Here is a 13,720-nt window from a genome sequence, read left to right on the forward strand (position 1 = left end):
TGGTGGCAGTGGCGTATCCCTAGGTAGTGGGAGTGTGTGTGTTGCGGCGGCCAGTGGTGTGTTAGTGGGTCTGGTAGTGAGAGTGTCCTTGTCCCATCAGGAGGAGTCACATTATCTGCCCACCGGAGGATATCCCAGCCTCAGACACTCTCACGCCTCCTCTCTCACTCTCCGACTCACTTTCCAGCCAGATACAGTAAGAACGTTTTTTTAATTTCTTTTAGTTTAAGGGTAGATTGGTTGGAACAGAGGTCAGTATTCCTACTCAGTCTTACATGTGTTGTGGAACAGGTAAGTCTGATGATAAGCTCTAACTATATGGATGCTAATGAAGTAGTGAACTATCATGAAGAAAAACCACAGTTGGTATGAATGTGAACCACCTGGGCTCTATGATAGCCATGCAAGACAAATAACCTAGTCTACAGATGCATTTAAACAATGCAAGCATTTATCATGAATGCTCATGGCTCCCAGAACTCACACATCAGCACCTGTGCTGAAATGTCATGGAAGCAACTCCTTGCTTCTGCATCTTGGAGCTCTTGCTGAATTTTTAAGATGAGGAAGTAATGGAAATGCTCCGAGTGGAGAAAATGCACAAGCTGGGAATACTTTGGTGTTTCACATCCTTCCAAATGTGCTCTATTCTGATGACCAAGAAGAATAACTCTATAGACCCTGTATAAAGTTTGTGCTATTGGACAAATCACAGTATGGTACTATGTGAAGAAGGTGAGCCACATAATTTACACAAAAGTTACTTTTATAAAGCATTACTGTCAATGTTCTCCATGTTCACTTTTAAATTCATATGAAACCTGCAACTAACAACCGTATATAAAAAAAAGTGCTAGCTTCTGCACCCACTTGCTTATATCATGAGTCACTGGTAAATCTGACTGGCCTCCAAACTGTGTGCAAAAGAAAAACTTGCTGTGGGTTAATGAAGTTAGTGGCACTGTGAGTACAGAACTTCTTGCCCCCAAACCACCACTTGCAGCTAAGAACTTGCACCATATAAATGCACTTTTACAAAGTCCTGATTTAAGCTTTGTGATAAAGAAAGTATACCAACATAGTTAAAATATATTTCAACATTTTTACTCTAACCTGGCCTAAAATTGCTTTCTCTCCATCTTGAATTATGAGCTGTTACAATATATTAACACTAGAGTACAATCCTGTCAAGAAGACGTACTGTGTGGAAAGAATGTAGTGCCGTAACACTGTCGTTTTCTGCCATTTAGCTACATAAAATAAGCTGCAAAAGGATGAAAATCTGGGGGGGGGGGGGGGGAAGCACTGCAACATGAGGTAAATGAACTGCAGCAACTGTAAGAACATCATTGACTCCAGAGAAGTAAGGCTATTTGGAACTGTGATATTCAGGCCGTAGTTATGCAAATGTGTGGTATACATGAGGGTGGCAGGACAGCAATAGTACCACAACAGTACAAGGTAAGCTGCATGTTGCTTACACGCCAGTAACTAGAACTGTTAATGTGCTCTGAATATGTTATTTTATTATCTGTTTCATGTTACCTGCTACACAGAAGTGGCACCAACTATCTACCAAAGCTTTACCAAAGCATCCTTGACATGCTCAAAACAGTGCGGCACACAGGGGATAGAAATCAAAGATGATCATCATCATCATCATCCAGACCTCCTTTCCCACCCTAGGGCAGGGTAATGTTTCTGAAATTCAGAGTTCCTATTCATTAACAATAATACACATCTGTCTTCAAAAACAATACAGTCAAGGCACATGGCCATATTTTAATTCAGTAGTACAGTACAACTGCGGGTCACTAATTCGTTTACACTTCTTCAACTGATGTACCAAGATTGCAACATTTCATCACTGTTGACCAACCTGACAAAGATTTTCATAAACATTTACACATATGAGGTTTTAAAATACTGAAATATTAACCACTTCAGTCATCACCGATTACCTCATTAAAATCTAAATAATTTTCAAAATTCTTTAAACATTAGGGATTTCAAGCAAATTAGCTTCCTGTAGTTGTGATAACTAATTACTGGGTTACGCAAGTTCCTATTAGGTTCTGACACTGCGTCAAAACTATAAAGGAACAACTGTGTCTTGACCCCAACATTTGCTTGTATGTTTGTGCTGAGACAACTCCCCAATGAACTGCTCCTAAAAACATGCACCTTACAGTGATGTGGTTAAGTGCCATGTATCTGTGGATGAATTATACCCTCATCAGGAAGAGTAGGATGGTTATCTGCCCATAAATGTACTGGACTATGGTACTGTATAAACTCATATCCACGCATCTCAGAGGGGTATTATAGGACTGGCTGTTACTGTTACTGTTTTTTAAATGTTTACAAGTACTGTACTATATACAGTAATTCATGCACTTGAATACTCATGACACTCTGACCAAGAATTTTCCATGCCTGTATTTTCTACAGTGTCAGCTTCCACAGCATGAGGATGTGAGAGTTTAATGGCAATGGCAACTGTTTTACAATTCACCTCTTCAGTCCAAGTCTCTAGGCTGCATAAAATTGCTTTGTGGTAGCAAGAATACAATAAAAAATAAGTAAATAAACAGAAATAAAGTCACCACACTGACAGGGTTATTGTGACTGTAATTAACCCCTCCAGTCCTAGAGGTCTCTCCTAAGCTGAATCAATCTGTCATGCACTAGCAACAAAAATATTTTATAATGCTATTGCACTGAAGAGGTTAATTAGTCATTCTTATCTTAACTGCAGCAGATAAAATGCAACTATAAGTACTTTCAGTCAACTGCACAAATCTGGGATTTAAAATAAATTATAAAGCACAAAGATAAAGTCAAAATGAAACATTAATGTTTTTCACCCGCACAAGCACAGAGATGGTAGTAAGAGTTATATTGTTACTTTGTTACAAGTCATTATTTTTGTAGACAGTGTTGCATACTTTTATACTTCCAGAAATGCAAACAGTTATGTTAAAATTTAGTTACCTGCATCATTTTTACTTCACCTGTTCTATACATTGGACCATTCACTGTCTAATAATTTACACCATTTCAGGTTATCCTTTATTTTTTCTGTTTCTAGATCAAGTACCTTAATTACACTCCTGTCTTCATTCACGATGATGTCCCTTCAAGCTTTTTAAACATGTAATTCTTAACACACCCTTTAAACTTGACAGTGAGGTTCAAATTAGCAGAGCTATGAAAATGAAAATATTATTACCCTGTTATATATGTTTCCCTCATAATAAATATACAAGTCATTAGAAGACCCGACTACATCTTATAGGACATACTCTGTTAAATGCTATCACAACATGCACACACACTTACACATTATACTCCCATACCTCACAGTGTTACACTGCACACATCACAGTTAACCTCATACTGCCATAATTCACAGCCACATCTCACACTGCCACTCTTCACACTGCACACTACGATATCTAACAGCCACACCACAAAATCAAAACTTACATAGTCACACAAAGAACATCTAACACCCAGTAGCTCCTGTAAATGGGATCCCCACCTGTTCAACTAAGCAGAAATTGATCACTTACTGAAACTCTACCTGTGTATTAATAGGTAGAGAATGTAGCCTGAACACTCTTTATAACACTTGTATATTATGGATTTTACAAAGACTTTTATGCCTCCTTATGTTACTTAATGAGACAATGAGTTATTCTCCTGTTTGTTTACGAGTCTCTCAAGCACCTCTTCCTTAGTCGCTTATTCTGCATATTGGAAAGGGGTATAAGACAGCTCAAATACTGCCCCTTGTAAGGTGCAGGAACCCAAGACAAAAATACCCTAATCCAGAACATTCATGGTAGGTAACTGGCCACACATTAATTTTCTCTTGTATATTGTAAAGATCTACATACATTTGCACTTTGCACAAATAAATTACAGGAAAATATCAATTTGCCACATGTGGAAATAAACTGTTAAGGAAGAGGTGCTTGGAAGCCTCTTCACTGATTACAGTGAGCCCCAATACAGTACGTGATCAAGTTACTGTAACTTGGTCTAAAACTGCTACCTCTCCAGCCTGAATGCTCAGCTGTAAAAAAAAAAAGAAAGAAAGAAAGAAAAAAAAACTAGAATATGATGCTAGTTATAAGAAAATGCTATAGAGAGGATATAGGACCACAGCACTGTCTTTTTCTGCCTCTGGACTATGTAAAATAAGTTAAAAAAGGACAAAAGTCTGGGTCAGGTTAAAGAAAAAGAACTAAAGTGTAGAAGACTAGGCACATCCAGACTAACCATCATCAACATCCTGGTCTCTCTTTCCCACCACAGAATGGTGTGAGGTAGGGTCCAAAAAGAAAGAAAAACCTTTAAAGAGTGGAACTATCAAATATTCTAAACAATAACATGTAAAAAAACAAAGAACCATAGATATTGGCATTACAAGGAGACCAAAAATAGGTAAATAATCAGGAAACAGATCTGCATTATTAATACTCTGAAATACTCTGAAAGAGAGAGGGTTACAACAGACCTCAAGCATTCCTTGATTATTTGTGAAGCATCTTTCAGCATAATACATAGTGAGCCTACATGTCACATTCCAGGGCATAACCAACAATGAGGCAGGTAGAAAAACAGAAATGGCAACAGCCACTGACATATTACCCCCTTCAAGGCAGAAAGAATGGTAGATGACTAAGAAAGCCCTTGGTGGAAATACCTGATCAAAAAATCTCTCATTCTCCATCAGAAAATCAAACTGACACACACATATTGGGCTTCCATCTCAATTAGACATTAAACCACTAAATCCACATACTATATTGCTGAACAGCTAATTAAAACTAGGAGTTGCAAGAAAATTACCATATAACCTTACCTTCGTTAATACACATCACGACAGCCACATATTAACCTAATCCATTACAACTTAGTATTCACTCACATTATCTCTAAAATTTTTATTATCTACACAGTTTACATAAATAACATGCGAGAGAACAATTCCATCACTTTTAACTGTCCTGTGAACCTAAACTCTATGAACCCAGGAATGGATTTCTGTATTACTCTTGCCACCTTCAAACAGAGACTCTGAACTGGATGAACTTAATAGAGCCTCCATCAACATCTTCACAAACAGAGGTTCTTCTGATGAAAAAAATCGTCACGAGGTAGCAGAAAGAAAGGTTAAAAATATGTCATCGGATTCAAGGGGTTAACATTCTCATCTGTAACATATCAGTACTGTGTATTTTTTTTAAATATCAACATATCAGGTGAGCAATAATAATAATAATAATAATAATAATAATAATAATAATAATAATCAATAAAATGACTATAAAAGTAATATTACAGTAATAATCATAGCTTCACCTTTTGTTTCTCAAAAGTACCAATTCTTCCTAAGCAATTCACTAGCACTCAAAACATGTTTGTACCTTTAAAAGAATAATGACACCACTCAACATACAAAGCAAACTACACTTGCAGAAATGGCAGCTACTAAACCCTGTAATAACAAATAAAAAACAAAAATAGGCAACAATAATGAAGACAAATCCTGATGAAATTAATTAAAGGCAACTTACTGTTTCTGTTTTTGTCTGTGGTGCAGGGAGACAGGGGCAGGAGTTGACGATGAAGAGGATGACCCCCCAGTGCAGGGACCAATGCCCTTCGAGCCTGATGATGCCCCCTGGAAGAAGGAGGAGTCTGGCATCAGGAAGTTGTGAGTTGATATTTCTCTCACTCTCTCTCTCTCTCTCTATTGAGTACTCGGTACTGTTTATATGTATTGCCCCCAACGTGTACTTATTCACAGAATCGTCCATTTTCATACGTGTTTGTACAAGCTCTTGTTTATGAAATATTACTTTAAACTGATGCTATTCTCACCATTTATCTGTTTCCATTGATTCTAACATATCATTCTAACTCACTAAACAGTGATATATTGAAACTGGCTGATTCTGTCACATTTTCACTAGAACACTGAGTTTTCTTTTGATGATGTCATTCATCATAATCTCCCTTGTCAAGATCCCTCTGGGAACCTCCTTTATGGTGGAAAGCTGTAAGAGAAATACCTTAAGGTTCACTGATGATTTATTTTATTTATTTATTTTTTTTTTTTCATTATTATTATTTTTTTTGCATGAGGATCAATGTAGCCGTTGATCAGTCACAAACTTTACCACACCTTAGCTAAAGCTAAGAATACTAAATATAAGTCTGCTACTAGTGTACATCCTAGTTCTTACACATCTGTTTTCCTGTGCCTTTTACTTTATGTACAAACACAACTTTGAACATCTGTGAGGATTGTGGCATGCACAACTTTACTAAGCCCATCTGTGAGGATTGTAGCATATCCTGTGGTACAATATGCATTATACAAACATTTCCATGATGACTTCTGTGTTTCAGCACTTGACAACTTGTATATTTAACAAAAACACAACCTCTGTCTCCTCTCCTATTCTAACTTCATTTTTTTATTTTTTTTATATGTATCTGTCTCTGGACATGGCTGTTATGCACATTTCTAAGGCCTAGAAGTCCACCTACCACACACCAAGATAGGTCTAATCAGATAATCATAATATCCACCATCTCTTGGGCATTATATTCACCACTGGTGTGATGGTGAACGTATTTTTATGATGTCAGTGGGTATTGTGGAAGCCAAGATCCTCAAACCATTCTCAGCAACAGGTGGAATAAAAAACCACAACTACATAGTTCCTAGCCCACTGCTATATCTGTTCAGCCACCATCACCACCTACTAGCAATCCCTGACCTGGTTTACCCTGTGAACATTTCAGCTTTGGCCTGCTGGGATCCCTTGGGTCCCGCCTGATGCCAGCGGAAGCAGAGGGGCATGCAGGAGGCAGGGCAGAGGGCAGGCAGGGTGGTGAAGGCAGGATTAGGAAGCTGGTGAGGGGATAGGAAGGGTGTTTGTGCCTCTCTGCCACTCCTCTGCCTGTCTTAATCACCATCATTATCTTAACGATCCATTTACTCTGAGGCCAGAATCCATTTCTAACAAATACTTTCCATTCATGCAAGTCAGGGTAAACAGTTAACAAAGAGCATCCCAATTTGCTGATTCACACAAGGAACACTCTTTCTCACTGTCACCTACTGTACACTGTGTCTGTTAGTGAGACACAGTTTGGCCAGATGTGGCCCAACAAGACTGGGTGTTCTTCCAAATTTTGTCCAACTGAATAGGCTGTATTAGAACAAGTGCAATTCCAGCCTCAGTCTGAATGCATCACAATCCTATTTCTCAATAAAAGATGGGGCAGGTACTATCCAAAACTATAAAAGGTTAAGCACAAACACAGAGTAACTCATTACTGTAGCAGGCTGGGTATTTGGCTTACTGGTAATGATGAAAGTGGGAGTGAGGCACCAACTGAGTGGGTTTCGGTGTTTGTGTGATCCTGATTGACGTGACTTGTATATCATACCCCTAACAAAACTAACATATTTAGGAAATAACTCAGACTAACAACAAAGCTGCTTTGTAAAAAGATCTCAGTAAATCAAGGGATGTTTTCATTACTGTACATTACTATCCAACAATGCTTCTACCAGTACTGTACAAAGTATGGTACTGTACAGGAATATGCTAAGCATTTTCTCTGATTGTATAGTATCCACTTAAATTGTTGAATTATTACAACAATCATGTAAATCACAAAACTGCACTCAGTCAGATGGTGTGCTACTTATCAGTATACAGTACTGTGTACAGTAGCTATGCACAATCTGTCAGCATTCTTACTTGTGTAGGTCTTAAATCAACACATCTCTGACTGACTGACATAAATTAACAACATGAGGAACAAACCATTACTGTCTTTTACCTTCTGTTACCCATTGACTTTGCTGGGCAAAGTGTGTGATATGTTATTAATATGACTGACCTGACAGGTTGGCAGAGCTATATAAATAATGAGATGATTGTCATATGAAGAGTAATGAGGGGTGATATATCTGTTACAAAAAATATATATATATATCTTGCTGTTATGTGGTATATATATATATATATATATATACCACATGTTATCAGTTTTACCTAAATACAAAGTATTTGAAAATGGAGCTATGTGATAAAAAATATATAATAATAATAATAATACTGTGTAAGGGATAAACAGATGCTTACTGTTATTAATTTCCAACTAGCCATTCACTGGAGAAAAAAAAAAAAGTTTCATAGTACTCTTTGTGAGATGTCGAGCCCTAATGCTAGGATATCACTGTTCACAGTCCAAAAGATTTATGGGTAGGTGACCAGACTAAACACCTGATAGCACATGATCAAAAAACATTGCAGCCACCTTATGGGCATTTGAACTGATACCAGTGGGCATGTTAGATAGGCTGAAATTGTTGGAAAGCCAAAAAGAAGCTCAGCTATCTGCCAACCTGCACAGCCTTTGATTGTACTCTCCTGAAACCAATCCTATCCCTTTATCACATTCTCTTTAGCACCTATATAACAAGCGTATTTTCTAAGCTAAATAAAATACCTCACCATAACCTGGACATAGCTAGTACTGTAAAAGGTATTATATAAGAAAGGGGTTATACACCACCAAACATTAGCAACCGTCACTCATAGTTCTTCAGTTAGTATTCTCTTCAACCAATAACCCTAACATATTCTTGGTTTTCTGATTTTTATATCCTACCACAAGTTACAGCTTCAGTACTGTATTATTTTTCTTAATTTCAAATCCGAACACAGTCTTAGGCTTCTGATTCAGTTCCTGGTGCTAGTTTCTTTATCAGTATTTAATATCATACTTCCCTCTACTAATTTCTATATTCATCATCATCATCATCAGCCATTGCAAGTCCACTGCTGAACAAAGGCCTCCCCCAACCCTCTCCATGAATTCCTTGGCTAAGCCAATCTCTGCCATGTTTTTCCTGCAAATTTCTATATTACTACTCTTTAAATCACAATTTTCTCTGCTATTTCACATATATTCATTATCATTCACTGTTTATACACCCGAATAGTACAGCATAAACAACTACCTTACAAAAATGGATTCAAAACAATTTTCCTTTTTCCCCTGGACCAAAGTATCTTCTATGTACAGTAGTTTCTTTTTGCTACTTTCTCATGATTAACCTTAAGGGTTTATTAACAGTATAACACCCTCTGGCCCCTACATCTCCAAGGGGGTAAAAACGGATTGGGTGTTACTCTTTTACCATTACCTTTAATAATTACCTCCTGCTTCCCCAGTTTCCGGCGGTTGTTTGGTGATGAAGGGACCAGCTCGGCCACCAGCCCCAAGAAGAATATTCTCGGCTTGGGACGCCCGTGAAAGTAAGCACTGTTACAACACTCCACTCCGATATTCAAGCCCAAAGGTCACTGCGGCTCTGGGCTGTTGGGTCCTGTGGATGTGGAGATTGGAGAGGTTGGTTTCTGTAAGCGAGTGGTTGATGATTCCCATAAGTTACATATAAAACCTGGAAATTGTAAGTTTGAATACTGTATATTATGGAACAGAATCCTAACTTTACATGTGCTATAAAGTCTCAAGAAATTATTAGTTTATAATATGGTATGGAACTTGAAATATGTTTAAATGTGCTATAAAACCTGAAAATCATACAGTATTTTTTCTTATACAGTATTTATAATGTGATGCTTTGAAATATTATTCTTATATATGCTGTGGAACATGAAAATTGATGGTTTATATATATATATTATGGAGCTTGGAAATTATTTTATATATACAGTAATACAAAACTTAAAAATCTGACTACATGCTGTGGAATCTACCAAACAAGTATGGTATGCTGGCAAAAGTTATAAATATTTCATGAATATTTTAGCCCCTTCACTATGATGATGTATTTTCCATTTTATTTTTGCTATCAGATAAGTTCATTTAGATTCAGAGAGCCCATGCCAGAAAAGGGGTTAACAGAAACTATATCTAATCCCTCTAACTTGAACAGTTTATTTTAAACTAAATAACATCAACTGGGGATAGCAAGAATGAACTCGATATTACATCACGGACTGAAGGGGTTAATGCTGATAAGAATTACAGTATGTTACTGAGTTCGTATCTATTATTATTTCACACAAGAACTTACAATAACGCTTACCGATTACTTGATCCACTGAGCTTTAAATTTGTCCATAAAAGTACATGATGTACATTTTTAAACTTCTGTCCATAAATTAGGTGGTAAATTGTCTCTACAATATGTTTAGGAATATGAAAATAAAGACGGAATTCTCTTAGTAATTGGAGAGGCTGGATACTGTGATTCTTTTTGAGTTCAAATAAGATATCACAAACCTAATATTCAAATACCGGTAATCATAGGAACATGTAAAGTCTAAATGTTTTCCCCAAAAATATATATCAGAGAGGTACCATCTCTGAGTGAAGACAGTAGATACTAAGCATACATGTATAATTAAGAGTGGTGATATATATTGTAAGACACTAACAAAGATCAGCATGATTTAACCTAAAAAAAAAAAATAAGAGACTAACTAAACCACATCAGAACCTTCCATCATTACAATACACACTACTGATGATACAGACACTTTGTAGTACGGATAACGTATTTAAAAAAGGAAAAAAATGTGACTGACATAGTGTTTTGGACTTGGAGACTGGTGAAGGAATCATCACCCAATCAGACACCAAAGATGATAAAATAGGTAAAGAATAACATACATAATTTTAATTCAGTATAAGCAAAATGCATTTCTTAGACACAGTTTAAGTACTATGGAATTTTTTTTCTCATAAGGTAATGACAGGTCTTCCCTGTACAGTGCAGCAGATATTTCTTCAGATGTAACGAGTACCAGTCTGTCCAGCATTAACACACGAGTAACTTTTTTTTTTTTTTCTCTCCTGACTCTGGGCATAGACTTCACGACCTATTCCCTGAGGCACAGCAGTCCTCCAATAAACTAAACATCTGCACATGTCCTAAGCTGTATAAATCCTCCACAGCACTTGCAATGCTGCACAGACTTTACGGGCAATGAAGAGATATATGAAGGTAATTTCACTGGTTCCATACACAGAATATTTAAAACATGGCAGCAGTTAAGTAAATGGTATAAAGTGGTTGTGTGATTGTGCTGTTGTATAGTTCTGGCATTTTTTATACCATACCTTGCAGTGATGGAAGGTTCTATACAGTAATCTAGTAACATTATCTGAAAAAAATCTTTATTACTAATTACAAAGATAACATTTATTGTGCTTTATAAGGCAAAAGTTTGAAAGATAAAATCAGGTACATCACACTTTACTACTAATCACTGTTGTTAACCCCTTCAACAAAAGAAATCCTTCTTGAGATGCATAAAACTGGCAGTAATAAGATAGTAAAAGACATCAGTACTGAAAGGGTCAGTAGAGATGCCTCCTCATACCTTAAGAGGTGGGAAAAGTATTCTGAATGATGATGATCATCAGTCATCACGATCATGATGATGTTGATAAAATTGTCCAGCAAAATTAAGAGTGAAATAACTGAAGATGCCATTGTACTGAAGGGTTTAATGACAATGTTTGTGTGTGTGTGTGTGTGTGTAAAAATTAGGACCCCCTCCAACCCCTTGTGTCTGCCACTCACATAAACCAGTGGCTCTTGAGGTGATGAAGTTGTGACTACGGGCAAAAATGGTGTGGATTTATGAGGCTTTCTTGCAAATCTTCCTTACCAGCTGCTTTTTGCTAATGGCCTCTTCATATTCTCACTTTTTTTTTTTCTTCTTCTTCTTCCCCAATATCACTGTCAGATCTCACTCTCAGGCTCTTGTGACTTACTCCTGGCAAAATAAATATCATCTGGCAGTAGCTGCAGTAATGCTAGATTTGTTCAGGGTTAACGGTGACACTCCTGACTCTCCCATGCTCCGATGACTCATTTTCAGCTGGATTACAATACAGTACTACAAATGACTACAAAAGGCATGACCATGAGAGTTAAAGATGCATAACAGCACATCAGTGCTTAATATCCAAAATATATCACTAGAAAAGGTGCAAGAAAGCCTCCTAAGCCCTTGAAATTAAGGCCCAAAGACTGACCAAGAATCAAGAGAGAGACAGAACACGACTCCATTATTGAGAAAATAAGGCTGTATTATCCCTCTGACCAGCTGTGTGAAGTAGGAGAGAGACAAGAAAAGTTTCATCAACTGTTTCATATTCTGGACAAGTATTCTGCATATTTCTGTGGTGTAGTGGCAGACATGTCAGGTATATCTGCACTACAAGTCAAACCTAAGAGGCATCAAGATATTTTTCTATCGTGCCTATTAAAGCCAATCTGATCATGTGATGCCACCAGGAATGTTGCTCAGTCATTTAACCTTTAAGGATATTATGGGACTGACTATAATCACTTTTTTTCCTTGGGCTATAACAGGGGTAATCAAATGTATGAAGCACTACACCTTCAGTATGATATCTTGTATGTCATATTTGCTACTGGACCACCAGAAAATATTAATCAGCTTAGAAGTGTCTCGTAGTGATGGGTTAAGAAAACACAAACATTAAACTCTATTGGTACATCTCCCCATTGCCAAATAAAATAATCTGGCATCAGTAAACAACACGTGAAGAAGGCATCATCATACTACAGGAGTTAAATTACCAAAAATGAAACTGAGCTGGATCTAGAAATGTACGCTGGTCAGAGTGTTAAATATACAGGCCTACAATATATTTTTCTCTTGCTTCTGTAACTCTCTCTGTCATTTTATAGTTTATCTGGATCATAGCTATTAACTGTTGAAAAATGTATTGTTAATTTAGAGACTTTATGTATATATAGTACATCCTATAACAATGTTTTCAATTATTTGTTTCTCATATTTTGTAAACTATACTGTAGTGTAGTCACTTAGGAAACTTGTCTCAATATCAGCCAAAGTTAATGACTTACTAGAGTCCAGTTGTTTTAACTTGGCAAAACTGAGCCATGCCCCCAACTTAATGCTGAGCTGTGATTAGGTGAATGCCAAGGGACTACTATAGGCAAAAAGTTTATTACATACTGTAATTTTTAAAACTATAATTTCATCATCAACCTTGCAACTTTTTCCCCACACACCTAAAGACTACACCTGATGGTGATATGACTTTGAAAGTGATATAAAAAAAACTTCTTACATGGAAACAAGAGAGAGCTGTAGCATTGTATTTCCTACAATTACATCAGCCAATCGGCTACAGAAGGGGGCTGGGCAATTTAGCCAGGAAACTTTAAAAGGACTATATTTCTAGATACTGTAACAGTAATGTGTCTAAGAATTACAGTACTTGAACTACTAAGCTTTTATAACAAGAAATACTTGTAATCCTGACGACCAATTAACCCTTTCAGTCCATGTGATGTCCTTCTTTATCTATTCTTGCTGCTGTTTGATAGTTTTATTCAACTTAGGAAAGGTCTCTCTTATTGAAAGGAGGGTAGTAGTAGTAGTAGTAGTATTCTGAGGTTAAAATGAAATATGAACCCATTGGACTGCATGCTGAAGCTGCCCTTCTCTGGCAGTACATCATCCACCTTTTGGGGGATACGGAAGAAGCTAAGGGATGTTTGCATAACTAAGCAGCACACCTGTCTGGCTACATCAGTGCCACTGCATGGAAGCATCCCTTTCCAGTCTTTCCTCTGTTGAAT

At 37.0% G+C, this 13,720-nt stretch overlaps 1 protein-coding gene across 1 annotated transcript in view; it reads left to right on the top strand.

Moving 5' to 3' along the window:
* The window catches only part of Rilpl (Rab interacting lysosomal protein like), a 156,527-nt gene extending 147,170 nt beyond the window's left edge, over window positions 1-9,357 (top strand). The window contains exons 6-7 of the mRNA XM_080272076.1: window positions 5,615-5,728; window positions 9,276-9,357. Coding sequence (XP_080128202.1) covers window positions 5,615-5,728; window positions 9,276-9,357 — 196 coding nt within the window. The remainder of the gene's footprint in view (window positions 1-5,614; window positions 5,729-9,275) is intronic.
* The last annotated feature ends 4,363 nt before the right edge of the window (window positions 9,358-13,720 follow it).

This window comes from Coenobita brevimanus, chromosome 49 (assembly GCF_032717465.1).
Source record: "Coenobita brevimanus isolate Jiangsu-jjx chromosome 49, ASM3271746v2, whole genome shotgun sequence".
In the NCBI taxonomy this organism is placed as follows: domain Eukaryota; kingdom Metazoa; phylum Arthropoda; class Malacostraca; order Decapoda; family Coenobitidae; genus Coenobita; species Coenobita brevimanus.